A 13,797-nucleotide genomic window follows, 5' to 3' on the forward strand; every position below is an offset into this window, starting at 1 on the left:
AGGTGTACAGAACAATATTGTGAACCGTACGGACTCTGATGCAAGGGCTGGTACGGAACTGTACGACGAACCGTACAGTATAGCGACGAGCTGTACGGCTGACTACGATGTACGGCTGGAACAGGTGCTACAGCTGTACGGCGCTGCAGTTGTATGGACATACGATGCAGCAAACAGAGATTGTACAGATTTGTTCACGGGCAGTTGTACGGCGGTTTGTATGTATAGTCCGGGATCTGTACGGCACTATCGACGAGCTGGGAGCTGTAACGGCACACGTGTGAGCTGAGCGCAGCCGTACGGATTCACAGCTTGCAGGTGATTGTACGATGTATGACCAGTACAGCACCTCGAAGCTTGGGCTGGAGCTGCGTGACGTCGAGAGCTTGGGAGCTGAAGATGGGAGCTAGTCCGGGGGCAGGAGGAGCTGGTCCAAGAGCTTAGTCTGCTCTGATACCAAATGTGAGAATGGGAGGGAGAGCAAAAGTGATAGCAAGAAGCAGGAGAGTAAGAGAGCTGAAAACGTAGTTGCAATTAGATGAGTGTGTTACAACTGAACTGAGTGATGGGTTTTGTCTAAGTGACAAAACCTTATCACTTCACTAACCATAGTTAGTGAACTAACTGTGGTTAGGGGGAAAAACCTCTAAGTGAGGGAAAAGTGCCCCTAACCTACTTATTACATTACATTGGTCACTGCTAAATTATAGCAATAATTCTAACAGAGCAAGCAAAAGATCTCAAGGTAGAGGCTCGTCTAAAATGTTCACAAAAGGGCACACGAATGTACAATATGCCAGCCAAGTGCTGGACTAAGTTTCAGCGTAGGGAAGGTTGGAAGCTGATGAACTACAAAGATGCTTAGTGCTGCTGCTCCTTATGCTTCCTGCATGCCTTTGGAAGGCTTGCATTGGATGCTAAAGGAGTGACATTGGATGCTAAAAGAGTGACATATGTGTCCGTTATATAGGGCTTGGAAGTGGCAGTCTATCCCCTTCCAAAAACCACAAGTTGAAGTCTGTTTAGACTGAAACAGCTACAGATTGAAGTCTCTTTACAGACTGAAACATTTACAAACTGAAGTCCGTGTTCAGATTGAAAGCCCTTGGGGTGATAGAAATAGATGCCCATCCCATATGCAGACAGTCCAAAAAATTTCTGAAGGAAGGCTGCTATATAAGCACAGCCCTAATCATGAGCGTTTTGCAGCCTTCTCCACACTAGCTCTAATCCTAGTCACCCACCCGTCCTCCACATATGGGGGCTCACATGTTGGGCAATGGTATTCCTAGATCTCCTTTCAATGACCTCGTTGGAGGCCAATGCCCATGTGTTGAAATGAGTTGCTCTACGTGCCCTTTTTGAAATCAACCAAGCTGTCCTCTATAGTCAGGCAATAGATGAGATGCGGTCATCCTAGATCAGCTCTGTGATGAAATGCTACTGAATGTTGATGTGCTTCGTCTGAGCATGTAACATGGGGTTCTTGGCAATCACAATGCAACATTGGTTCTTTCCCCTGCCCCCAGCCCTCGCATTCCTCTCCCACCGCCTCTGCATCCCGACCCCTCTGCCCTGCATTCTGCCCCCATGCTGTGCATCCTGCACCGCCCCCCCCTCCCCCACGGCCTCTGAATTCTGCCCCTACGCTTTGCATTCCATTCCCCCCACCTCCCCTTGACCATTCCCAGCCACTTGCATTCCATTTCCCTGCTCTGCATTCCATTCCCCCCACCTCCTTTTCAGCCGTTCTACTTGCCTCCCCTTAACCACTCCCAGATGCCTCTTTTTGTGGGTCGACTGTCAAAAAACAGTTAAAAAACAGTAAAAAAACAGCAGAACAATATGGCAAAAGGAGAGAAGAAAAAGAAGCCAAAAAACCAGTCACCCGAACAACAGCCTAAAGGACAGTTGAAGGTCAATGGCATCAACAACCCCCACAATCTAAGTGGTTGCAGATGGAAGTATGGCAGTGCAAAAGTTTGCAGCCACAGCAGCTTCAGCTTCAGCCCTAGCCCCAGTGTCATCATCATCATTATCATCATTGTCGTTATCATTATCTATGAGATCATCATCATCATCATCAACATCAGCTTTGGGATTGGCGTTGTCAGTACTAGCTTTGACATGCCCTGCTAGTCCGAAGACTACAATACCCCCCATGTGTCCTTATAATACTCCTCCCTGTCACCCCTCCCCCTTAGCCAACCACCCTTTCCCTCTATGGTCAGGCTCACCTCAGCCATATTTTAGATGTCCCCCCACCTCTCTCAGTCGTGTGCCACCCCTGCCCTTCTGCCCCTATTCCGTATCAGTCAGCCTCCCTTCATACCCTATCCATATCAGCCAACTTCAGGCACACCAGGTTCTATCCAAGGCTTGGGATCAGCTCATCATGGAGGTTCATTGCCTACATGCACAAGAGATAGAACAGGATCGCTTATACATAGCCTCAGTCAGGAGGTACTACAGCTCCGTTAAGGAGATTGTGGCCGTAGTGACAGCACCGAGTAGTGGGCTAGCAGTGTAGGCATATATAGCCTCCATGTAGTTGGCTATCACAGAGACCTCCAGATGGGTGGATGTCAGAAAAGGGGAGCTTGTGAAGGTCACTGTTTTAGCCACCATTCTGGAGCAGCAGCAAAGATGCATAGTAAGGCTCTCAGCATTAGAGTGCGGGGGACCCCTCGGACATCCACCACTGCCATCGAGGATGCGATCAACTTTGTGGCTTCCACCTTGGGAGTCCCAGAGCATGGGATTGAGGGCGCATGGTGCATAGGAGAGGACCCCACTTGGGAGCATCCTCTTATCATCCGATTTAGGGACACTCAGGATCGCCTTTTTTATGATCAAGCTGAGGTGACATGACCTTGGAAGGGTTAGTCAGCATTCTCCCTTTGGAGGACCGACAATTGTAACTAGCTAGTATATATGGTCAAAGGGACTTAATGCCAAGGTCATTGATGAGGGTGAATGGCAAGGACTAGATGCATCTAAGGTTAGAGGCCTAAGTGCACTGAATTGTGAAATATGCCTAGGGGCAAATGATTAAAATGTACTCCAAGGGAGGGGTAAATGGTGCATTAAGGAAAGGTCTCAGGGTTGTGACATGTGGCATGTAGATGCATCTAGGCAGTTGTGGGCTCTGTAGTGGCATGGAAGGATCAACATATGAAATCATTATGGGCTCGAAACAGAGTTTGGCTTGGGAGGAATATAATCATGCTATTGCCTGTGGTTTTCAAAATTGGAGGGAAAAGTTCACATTATTTGGGTTTTCATGTCTCATTTGGTATCAGAGCCAGGTTGTAATCTATAGTTGGAAAGTTCATTGCAAGAAAGACTTGGTGGAATTTGGTTGATCGCAATAGTTGGTGCAAGGCAACCATTACAGCTGTGCGTTCTAATAGCGTATGGTAACGACAAGGGAGCGTAGTTGGTAGGTGTCTTTACATGTCGCTCCACGATTAAAATGGTCTATGCTGGCCAATTCAAATACTTTCACTTAGTGAGTTGTTATGCTCCGTTGGAGGCTTAAATAGTATTGCGATGATTCTTTCTATCTTAAGTGGTGCGTTGCCCTATTGCGGCTAGATTTAGATGCTCGTCTGGGAGAGACCAAAATTAAATCGTTTAGTGTTCACAAGCAATTATAGCTTGAATGAGGAGACTTTTTGATTAGCCTTCTCCTTTAATGCTAGCCTTTGTCATGGCTGAGTCTTCCCTTCACGTCCAGAGTGTCACAGAAACTCAGTACAAAGACTTTGTATAAACAGATGCTCAAGTATGTGTCGGTGTGTGGATTTGTATGTGTGAGAGCACATGTTTATACTATGTTCTACACCCAATGTTGGGTGCTGATGACGTCATTGGGGATACCATAGTAGCTAGTCCCTACTATGCATGATGGAGTTTATGGTTTTCAACCTTATGAGTGACATCATGAGATTGAAACTGCACTATGTTGTGTTTTCAGAGGATGTGTCAGGGATGTTCCTGGATTCATCTAGATATATGCTTCTGCCGTATTAGCGGACATGCAAATTTCATCTTGTGAAGTTTTCATCCATGTTTCGGCCTGTGGTATTGCGATAATTTCTTCTATCTTAAGTAGTGCATTGCCCTATCAACTAGATTTAGATGCTCGTTAACTAAATGAAATCTTTAGTCTTCACAAGTAATTGTAGCTTGAATAAAGAGGCTTTTTGATTAGCCTTCTCCTTTAGTGCTGACCACCACCCTACTCCCATCCTCACATGGTAAGTTACTTCGAGCCCATCTCGCCAGTGATATCATGGCTGAGTCTGCCCTTCACCTTTGGAGTGTTTATGTAAATAAAAAGAAAACCGTGCTATGCATGGTAAAGCTTGAGTATTTGGGAATCATTATTATACCTAATGGGGCATAAATGGATCCGAAGAAAGTGGTTGCGATACTAGCATGGTCCATTCCTTAGAGTCTGACTGCGTTGCGATCATTCTTACTATATGTCTAATTTGATCGAAGGCATATCAAAAGATATTCTGAAATAGTATCGCCTTTGACGCCTGAGATAAAGTACCTTTTGTGTGGAGAGACAATCAACAAGAAAGTTTTTAACGCTATAGAGAAGACTGTGGTCTTTGGTTCGGTGTTAAAAATTATAGATCCCCACACACGGTTTTCCTAGAAACTGATGCAAGTGGCATTGCAGTAGGGACGGTTGTTCTTCAAGAGGGAAGACTAGTAGCTTTTGAAAGCAAGAAGCTTTCTCCCTCTCGATGAAATTGACCAACTCATGAATTAGAGTTGCACGTTGCTATACATGCTTTGAAAGCATGGAGGCACTATTTGTATGATTCAGAGTTTTACGTGGATGTGGACCACGATACTCTGAAGTATTTTTGTAAGCAACTTTACTTGATTGGCTGCTAAGGTAGGTGGGCAGAGCTCATTCAAGATTTTAATATGAAAATTCGGTACCGAAGAGAAAAGGAGAACAAAGTTGCTGATGTATTGTCGCGTGTTATCTATAATATGAGTTTCATGGTATTAGAGAGTGCTCTGATGACCGAGATTATGGAAACTCAGAAAAGGGACGAGTTTATGCAAAGCTTTGGCCTAAGGCTTATGTGATTATACTTAGGGAAAAGTATGACCTGGCATCTAGGAAAGGCCTAACTTATGCAAGATATGCCATAGTGGATGGTACGCTAAAACGTAATGGCAAGGTAGTTCTACCTAATCAAAATGATCTTAGGCATAGGGTCATTCAACAATGCCATGATAGCCCAATGTGTGAGACATCTAGGTGTGGAGAAGAGATACGATCTCGTCTTTTGGCCAAAGATAAAAAAACATATTCATGAATATGTGAAAATGATGTTTCTCGTGTCAAGTAAGGAGAGTGGGTGAAGACACCTGGTCTTTTATATCTCTTGGAGAAACCATCAAGAAGAAGAGTATTTCCATGGACTTTATTGTTGGTCTACCTACGACACAAGGTGGATATGATTCTATACTTGTGGTCATTGATCGTCTTACCAAGATGACTCACTCCATTCTAACTAGGGAGTCTATTAGTGCCCTTCCAGTTGTGGATTTGTTTACTAAGCACATGTTTCATTTGCATGGACTACCCAAATCCACATTGTCAGACAGGGATGTTAAATTTACCAATCATTTTTGGACTGCAGTGTTTGAGGCACTAAGGACTGCGTTGGGAGGAGTGGGGATCATCCTAAAACGGATGGTCAAATAGAGATAGTTAACTAAATGTTAGAGGATATGCTCATAGCATATCTATCATTGAGGCAACAAACATGGAACAAGTATTGACCATTATTAGAGTTTACCTACAATGATAGAAAGCATTTGTCTAAAGGAATGAACATTGGAGTTAAATTATGGTTATAGACTAGCGAATCCAACCATGTTGAGATACCTCAGAAAGTGCCTAATGCCGTGAACTATGTTGTTCAGATGTAGAAGATGCTAGCACTTGTGAGAGCTAACATCTGCCAAGCTATGGATAGAGCTAAGACGTATGCGGATGTAAATAGATGTTTTAGAGAATTTACGAAAGGAGAAAGTTTTTCTCAGAATTTCTTCACTCTCTCTGACTGCAGGAGAGTGTGCTTAGTCGTCACCCCAGTATTATGGGCCGTGGGTAATTCTTAAAAGAATAGGCAAGGTGGCTTATGGATTGGAATTACCACAGGGTTGTAAGGTGCACCTAGTGTTTCATGTTTCTTGTTTAAAATAGTTTCTGCACCCAAGTGACTCGCTAGTATTGTTTAGTTTCGAGAGATAGAGGATAATGCAAGGCGCAAACCAACAAGAATCCTGGACCTAGGAACAATGCAAGTACGTAATTAGAAGATACCCATGGTGTTGGTTGCATGGCATGATTTACCTCTATCTGAGGTTATTTGGGAATCCGGGTATCAAAGCGGAGAGCAGTCCTAGATTTCATCATCGAAGATGTCGATGCATGAAGAGGGATGTAATGTTATGCTCAAGCTAAGATAACATGATCTTGGAAGGGTCAGTCAGTATTTTCCCTTTAGAGGACCGACAATTGTAAATAATTAGTATCGTGCTTTATGTATATGGTCAAAGGGACTTAATGCCAAGGCTATAGATGAGGGTGAATGGCACAGGCTAGATGTACTTAAGGTCAGAGGACTAGGTGCATCGAATTGTGAAATATGCCTAGGGGCAAACGATTAAAATATACTCCAAGACAGGACTAAATGGTGCATTAAGGAAAGGCCTCAAGATTGTGACATGTGGCATGTAGATGCATCTAGGGAGTTGTGGGATTTGTAGTGAGCGTGGAAGAAACAACGTATGAAAATATTATGGACTGTGCTACAGAGGTTGACTGGGAGGAATATAATTGTGCTATCGCCTGTGGTTTTCAAAAGAGGAAAGATAATTTCACATTATTTGGGTTTTCGTGTCTTAGCCTTGCAGCACTATGCAAGCGTATAGTTATATAGGATTATTTGGATTAGTATCTCACACCTTTGCAGGTCGAGGAGAGGGTCTTCTCCTACAACAGCGGGACATAGCCTACAAGGAGGAAATCTGGCAGTGGTTTGAGATAGACAGTTTTTGATAGGCTTGTGACAACATGCATTTGGTGGTCCCCCTACATAGGGGGACGGGCTCTATAAGATTTCAGAGCACCAATGTGACATGCACCCCCGCACTTGGGTGCAAGGTGACACACTGGCTACATCGACAAGTGTATTATAATTCCCAGATAGGAGATTTTGTCGTATGCTGTGACCCCTTTGTGAGCCCTTGTCTAGGGACAGTCAGGCACAAGCTATGTAGGTCAGTCTCTCAGCCTTAGGTCAAAAGTCAGTAGTCAGTTCTTGTTCACTAGTACCCACTGGAGAATAGTAGGTTAAGTGTTTCCATCTTATAGTTTAGGTCTTAGCCTAGGTTAGGGGTCCCTTTAGGGTCCCCAAAGGCTGGACAGGTAAGCAGGGAAGGCAGCCTGCAAAGGCTGCCCAAAAACTCCCCTGGCAAATGAGCCAGGGAGGGCTTTTTATAGGCTGGCTGTAGGCCAGCCAGTCTGTAAAACAGACTCAGTCTGTCATACAGACTGAGTCAGTCTGTTTACAGACTGGGTTGGCTTAGTCCAGCGCTATAAAAGGGCCCCTTGGCTGCCCTGTTTTCTCATTCAGTTTGCTCGTGCCTTCAGTCCTCCTACAGCTCCATTTCAGCCTCGTGTGCAGCCCTGAGATCCTCAGATCTGGCCCTGCTCTAGCCTCAGTCCCTTGGCCATCAGTTCAGCCTGATCTGAAGGTGACCACGCAGCACAACAGTCGGGTTTGGACCAACAAACGGAGAGAGGTTTGGACACTGTTTCCTCAGCTTTCTCAGCTCTCTTTTACAGTTTTCACAGCTCACTCTCAGCTCTATATTTCCGTCATCTCTAAAGGTTTAAAAATTACACGATTAGATAACCGTTGCATGTTACAACCAAGACCGACCTGCATTGTTTGTAACTATAATGGTACCTAATGGCAGATCTGCATGCCATGGCATTTCCACCTCTACCAGAGGACGGTGTGTGGGAGACAGTTGGTAGCATCACTGCCTGGAACATCTGGGTCGTTCGATGTAGCCGATTGATGGGGGTGCAGACGGTCTCTCCGAATGCTACTCTAGTAGCCATTTGGCTGGACATCATCTTCACGCTGCACGCCATTTGAGAGCGTGGTACTCCAAGCCTGAGAGCGACTGTCGAAAGGTGGGAGCACTTTTGCCAGGCATGACTGGCAGGAATCTTCTACACCCTTTCTGCGAAGGGTATTCGTTGGATATATAGACCACCACCTTGGTTGCTAGCTCCTATTTCGGAATCTCTGTAGCCTGTAGGCGATGAGCCAATGAATCCAGAAACAGGCGGCTTTATCATAGCTGGCAACCTGTTTTTTTTGTGTACTTGCATCGACAGCTCCTTTTGGAAGCTGTTTCTATGGTTGTTTTCAAGCATTAATAGAATTTACCTTTTTTCTGAAAAAAAATAAAAAATAATGAAACAGTCCCAAATCTGAGAGATCAGTCTTGAATTGTGCAATTCTGTCCACATTGGTGCCGTGAACAGCATATCATCCACATAGAGGATGATTATAATCAAATCCCCTTTGTCTCTCTTGACATAGAGGGTGCTCTTTTCTTTTTAAAAAGTCGGACTGTTCTTCAAATCTTGGCTGGTTAAATAAAGCGTGTTTTTTCTCTAGGAACCTGTGGAGCTTTTTTGAGATCATACAATACATTTACGCAGTTCGTACACTTTGCCTTCCTATCCAAGCATCACAAATCCAATGGGCTAACTCACATAGACTTCCTCACGCAAGTCACAATTAAGGAAAGCAGTTGAATGTCCAATTGATGCACTTTCCAACCGAAATGAGCGGCCAATATAACACATCATATGATTGTCACCCTTGACGTGGGGGCAAATGTCTCATCATAATGTGTCTCCTTTTGCTAGCAACTAGCCTTGCCTTGTAGTGTCAATGGTACCATCATATTTTCTTTTCACCTTGTTAACACACTTTGTCCCAATAGCCTTTTTGCTTATGGGCAACTATACCCGATCCCATGCATTTCTTTAATGGATTGAATCCAATTCAGCCCTCATGGCTCTCATAGGAGGACGGGTGGTTTGGATCGACCTAAGGATGCGAAACTCCAAGTTTGGTATCCTGAATGTTGATGCCTTTGCTTGTCAGCAGCAACAAACCTCTTTTTGGAGATGGCTTATTGAGAGCCTCCCAGATGTCGACTCGTGGATTTTGAAGGAGATAAAGGAAATCTAGAGTTTGACGTGGACAAGCAGGGCCAAGCCTCCTTCTTGGTGACGCCTTCATCAGAGCGAATACTTGGGACCAGTTCATCTTTGTAGTCAGTGGTCGCGACTCCTGGCAGGAATGATAGTTCTCCATACTTTGGAGTAGCCTTTGCTACTTGTTGGCCGGCGAGGACAGCATGATTGATTGCTTGAGAGATTTGACAGATTCTATGTGGGGGATTGAACGATGCACGGAGGCGCTACATGTATTTTGGCAAGGATGATGATGTTAAATCATTCCCCGATTGTGATGCATCTAGGGAAGGCCTGTGATTGTGATGCAACAAGAATCGAGGATGATTGTTTGGTTCAAGTTAGTACCCTGTGATCACAGTCGGCAGCCATTCTTTGGTTCCATGTGCAGCGCTCTTAAGAGTAATTGATTCATGTCACTATTTGTGCTTTAGATGCCTTCTGGTGATTAGGACCTTGTTCTACATAATTCATCTTTTTCATCAATCTTGCTCAAGTTGACAAGTTGTTCTTGCAGCATACACCCAAGGAGATGACGTCTTGAACGTTAGCACTTATCAAGGATCCTTAACACTAACTATGATTACCATGCCCTATTGCTATTGCATGTTGACAGATGTCTAGGTAATGATGGCCTATGCACATACCACAAAGCTAGCCTGCATGCAAAGCCAATCGAGGGTTAAACAAATCTTGAACCAAATATTCTTCTATGGTTTCACGTTTTGAGAATGATGAGCCATAAAGTGATCCATCATGTATGCCTCTTGCTTTTATCCTTGAAGGAGAAGAAAATTTGGAGGAGATCTGCAATATAAAGTAGGCTTGTAGGTGTTCCTTTAGGATTCTACTTGGATGCAAATGCGGTTTTGTGATTGAAACCACAAATGCAAGCATGCTGTTCAAGCTCCTAAAGATACTCAAAGGATTTTATAATTCTAGATCTAGCATTTAGAGTATCATGTTGCAAACAGTTATGCCATAAGTATGCAAGTGTAAAGTTGCATAGGATAGTGCCTCATGATCTAGGGGGTCAGTCCTCTTACAGAGGAGGAGCCTTGCCTCCTTATTGTTAGCATATTGGCTAGGCATGGGACATGCAGCTCATGCTTTTAATGCTAGATGAACGCTTGACTATGACTTTCTGGTAAGGACCAGATGAACATGATCTCAACTATAAACATGATGAAACTTAGAAGTTAGAGGTGCTAGAAGAAAGAAAGAAAGAAAGAATGAAGGAATGAAGGAAGGAAGGAAGGAAGGAACGAAGGAACGAACGAACGAACGATTGATTGATTGATTGATTGATTCTAGAAGCTTCACGGGCCTATGAGACAAAGTACAACAAAAAATAGTCCCTCATACAAGCCACCATGGGCTCTCTAGGGCCCCTTACTGAGTAAAATCAAAGTCCAAAACCCAAAATCCAAAGCGAACCAAAGGATCTAGAATCTAGGAGTGCCAAGGATCCTGGTGCCTTGACAGTCCAGGAATGCCTATTCATGGGAGGGTGGGTTTAAAACTGTGTTTGGGAGAGACTAAAATATAGTACTCTTGTTGTAGAGGCAGTTATTAGCTAGGATGAATAGTATGTGGACTAATCTAGAGTGGCACCGTTCCACTCTAGAGTGCTGACCTAAACTCAGTATGACATAATGGATGCCTATTCTTGTGTGGGTGTGTGTATATGTGTGTGAGCATATGTTTGTACTATGGTCTACATCTTTGGTTAGGCACTGATGATGTTGGTGGGGGTGTCTTAGTAGCTAGTCTCTGCTATGTGATGGAGTATATGATTTTCAACCTTGTGGGTGACTAATATGAGGTCAAAACTTCATTTTGTTTTGACTTTAGAGGTTGGGCTTGGGCAGCTCCCTGAATTCATCTGGATATATGTGCTTCCAAGTTGCAAGAAAAGTTTTAGTGTTGGTCAAAGTGGAATTAATGTTGGATTCAACAATTACAAGTTTTAATTGAACGTACAAGTCATACATCATATTTATGAGTTTAAGTTTTTCTTATTTCCGGCCATTTAGAGATTTTAGTATTTTTCTGTATACTTACCCACAACGTGATTTCCCTTGTCTCTCACTGCAGTCGTATGTCTATTTTGTCTCTCACTGCAGTCGTATGTCTATTTTGCAGGTTAAAAGGTCAGTTGACTTGCCTTGCATGCTAGTTGAGGATTCTGATAAGGCTCTCAGGATTGGAGGCCCTCAGCATGAATGGATGATAGATTTTGACAAACATAGTGGCATCATAGCTAGATGGAAGGTTTGTATTACTGGAACTGAAAGAAGATGGTTGTATCACTGCTGAAATGTTTTCCTCTTATTCAAATATGCCTACTTTCTTTTATATGCCATGGCCCTATCTCTTCTCTTCTGTCATCTGAGTATAGCAGTATTACCACAGTAATTATGCCCTTTGGTTAGATATGGTGAACAGAACTGTAGGTTGGGACATGTGTATGTTGTTAATTACTATAATAGTTTAAAAGCAAACAATTTTTGGGTCCCCACACACATTTTATTCACAGCTATGGATATGGACTTCATTCTTGCAATCACCCTTACACCATTCTCATATACAGTCCACTGCTATTGGTGTCATACAACTCTCCATCATAAATCAAAACATGCGTCGAACATAAAAATTAACACTCAATGCTATGATGTGTACTCCTGTTTATTAATGGCACTTTTCCCAAGCTTCTCTGATACAGAATCGACAGTTTTAGTTCACATTTTCTTTTTAACAGGTACTGGAAGGCAGTTGAAGACAACCATATTGGCTTTATATTTCGAGTGAATCATCCTCAAGGGTGATGTAGCATTGGAATTGGCGATGGTTGGGAGTGGCGGGGAGCACCATGTGGATTATCTATGGATATAAGGTGAAGTGTGAGCTAAATTTTTTCCCAAACATATTTGGGATGGGTAGATAAAAATTGCCCTTCCCCAAGCCTCTTTGAATGGCTACCCACCTTGGAGTCTCATACAGATATCTGTTTACTTGGGCCTACAGGTTTGGCGTTGTGTCAATGCCGCCCCTTTCTAGGTGGTAAACATACTATTTCACTCTCAAAACTACCTGTTGAGGCAGGCTGCTCACAGACTTTCAGTTGGGCTTTGTTCTCCACTCCCGCCTTCCTTTTTGGCCCCCCGAGGACGTTAATAGACTCTACTTCTACTTGAGCTGGATAGTAGTGAGCTGGAACATGCACGACTTTCATGACCATGCACATCAGCAGCCGCAACGACTGATTATGAGACGAGTTGCAGCAAGCTCTTGTTCGGTGGATATTTTGATGCATGAGAAGCATAATAGATATCAAGAGATGCAATTGCTCATGGTCCCGATGGCTGGTCAAAGTAATGGAGTTTGCATTTCTAGGTAGGCCTGGCCCCTGAGGTCTTTGACTACGGAGATTTGAAAGGGAATCGTGCATTAGGGTGGGGGAGCTTCGTCTCGAGATCCTCAATGTTAATGGGCCAATGTGCTGCCACCTCTTTTGGTGAGAAATCTTGAATTGTCCCCTTGATGTGAAAGTTTGGATTGCTGGAGGAGACTTCAACAGTTTAAAGCTTGAGGCATCCTCATTCATGCTACCAATAGAGAGACACACTTGGGAACATGTCATTTTCACTATCTAGGGTCGCAATGCATGACTTGGTTCTTGGGCAACCTTTTGTTTCCTTTTTGGCTAGCGATGTCACGATGGTTTCTTGAAGAGGCTAGATAGACTCTATGTCAGGATTGGGCTTTGCACAAAGAGGGGTACACGGGCATTCTTGCGAGCATGATGATGTCTGATCACTCCCCTATTGTTCTAGACTTGGAGCAGCCACACTGAGGGCTTCGTCAGCAAGGGGGCACATATCAAGAAGGCTTGGCACGCAAGTAAAAATAAGAACAAGGGAAAGCCCCTTATTATCAAATTCAAAGATGCAATGTAATCTAGAATGTATTGACAAAGAGGATAGCCCTAAAGGCATCCCTGTCTACATAATTGAGGACCTCTTGTACACGCAGATAGAACAAATGAAGAAAGGCATGACGAAGCTGATGGAATCCAGGACATAGAAGACATGGCCAGCTTATCTAGATGGAAAAGGTCGTCATTTAGAAAAACTAGCCACCCTTACTACTGGAGCTCTCGAAAACACCTCTTTTTAATTGCTTCCTATTGAAAGATGAAAGCAAGAAGCGAGCAAGCAAGAGAGTACAGCAAAATGTAGAAGCATGAAATAGAAAAGATAAGAACTACATGTGAGGAGGTGATTTTGTCCAAGTGGCAAAACCACACTAACCCACTAACTGTGGTTAGGAGGAAAAACCTTTAGTGAGAGAAAAGTGCCCCTAACTCACTTATGGATTACATTGGTCACTGCCTAGAATATGTCAATAATTCTTGTAGGCTCACGGAAGCAAAAGGATGCACAAGAGTGGAGCAAGAAGTGGAA

General features: G+C 43.7%; 1 protein-coding gene across 2 annotated transcripts in view; it reads left to right on the top strand.

Moving 5' to 3' along the window:
- LOC147891711 (glycoside hydrolase family 2 protein) overlaps positions 1-13,797 on the top strand; it is a 165,817-nt gene that overhangs the window by 123,550 nt on the left and 28,470 nt on the right. For both annotated transcript variants that reach the window (XR_015542402.1, XM_087387885.1), the window contains exon 15: positions 11,477-11,605. Coding sequence is in view for 1 of the 2 variants with exons in the window: in XM_087387885.1 (XP_087244011.1) it covers positions 11,477-11,605 (129 nt within the window). In the remaining variant the exon portion in view is untranslated. The remainder of the gene's footprint in view (positions 1-11,476; positions 11,606-13,797) is intronic.

This window comes from Dipteris shenzhenensis, chromosome 17, assembly GCF_047967505.1.
Source record: "Dipteris shenzhenensis isolate YYH24624 ecotype China chromosome 17, Dip_SZ_1.0, whole genome shotgun sequence".
Classification (NCBI taxonomy): domain Eukaryota; kingdom Viridiplantae; phylum Streptophyta; class Polypodiopsida; order Gleicheniales; family Dipteridaceae; genus Dipteris; species Dipteris shenzhenensis.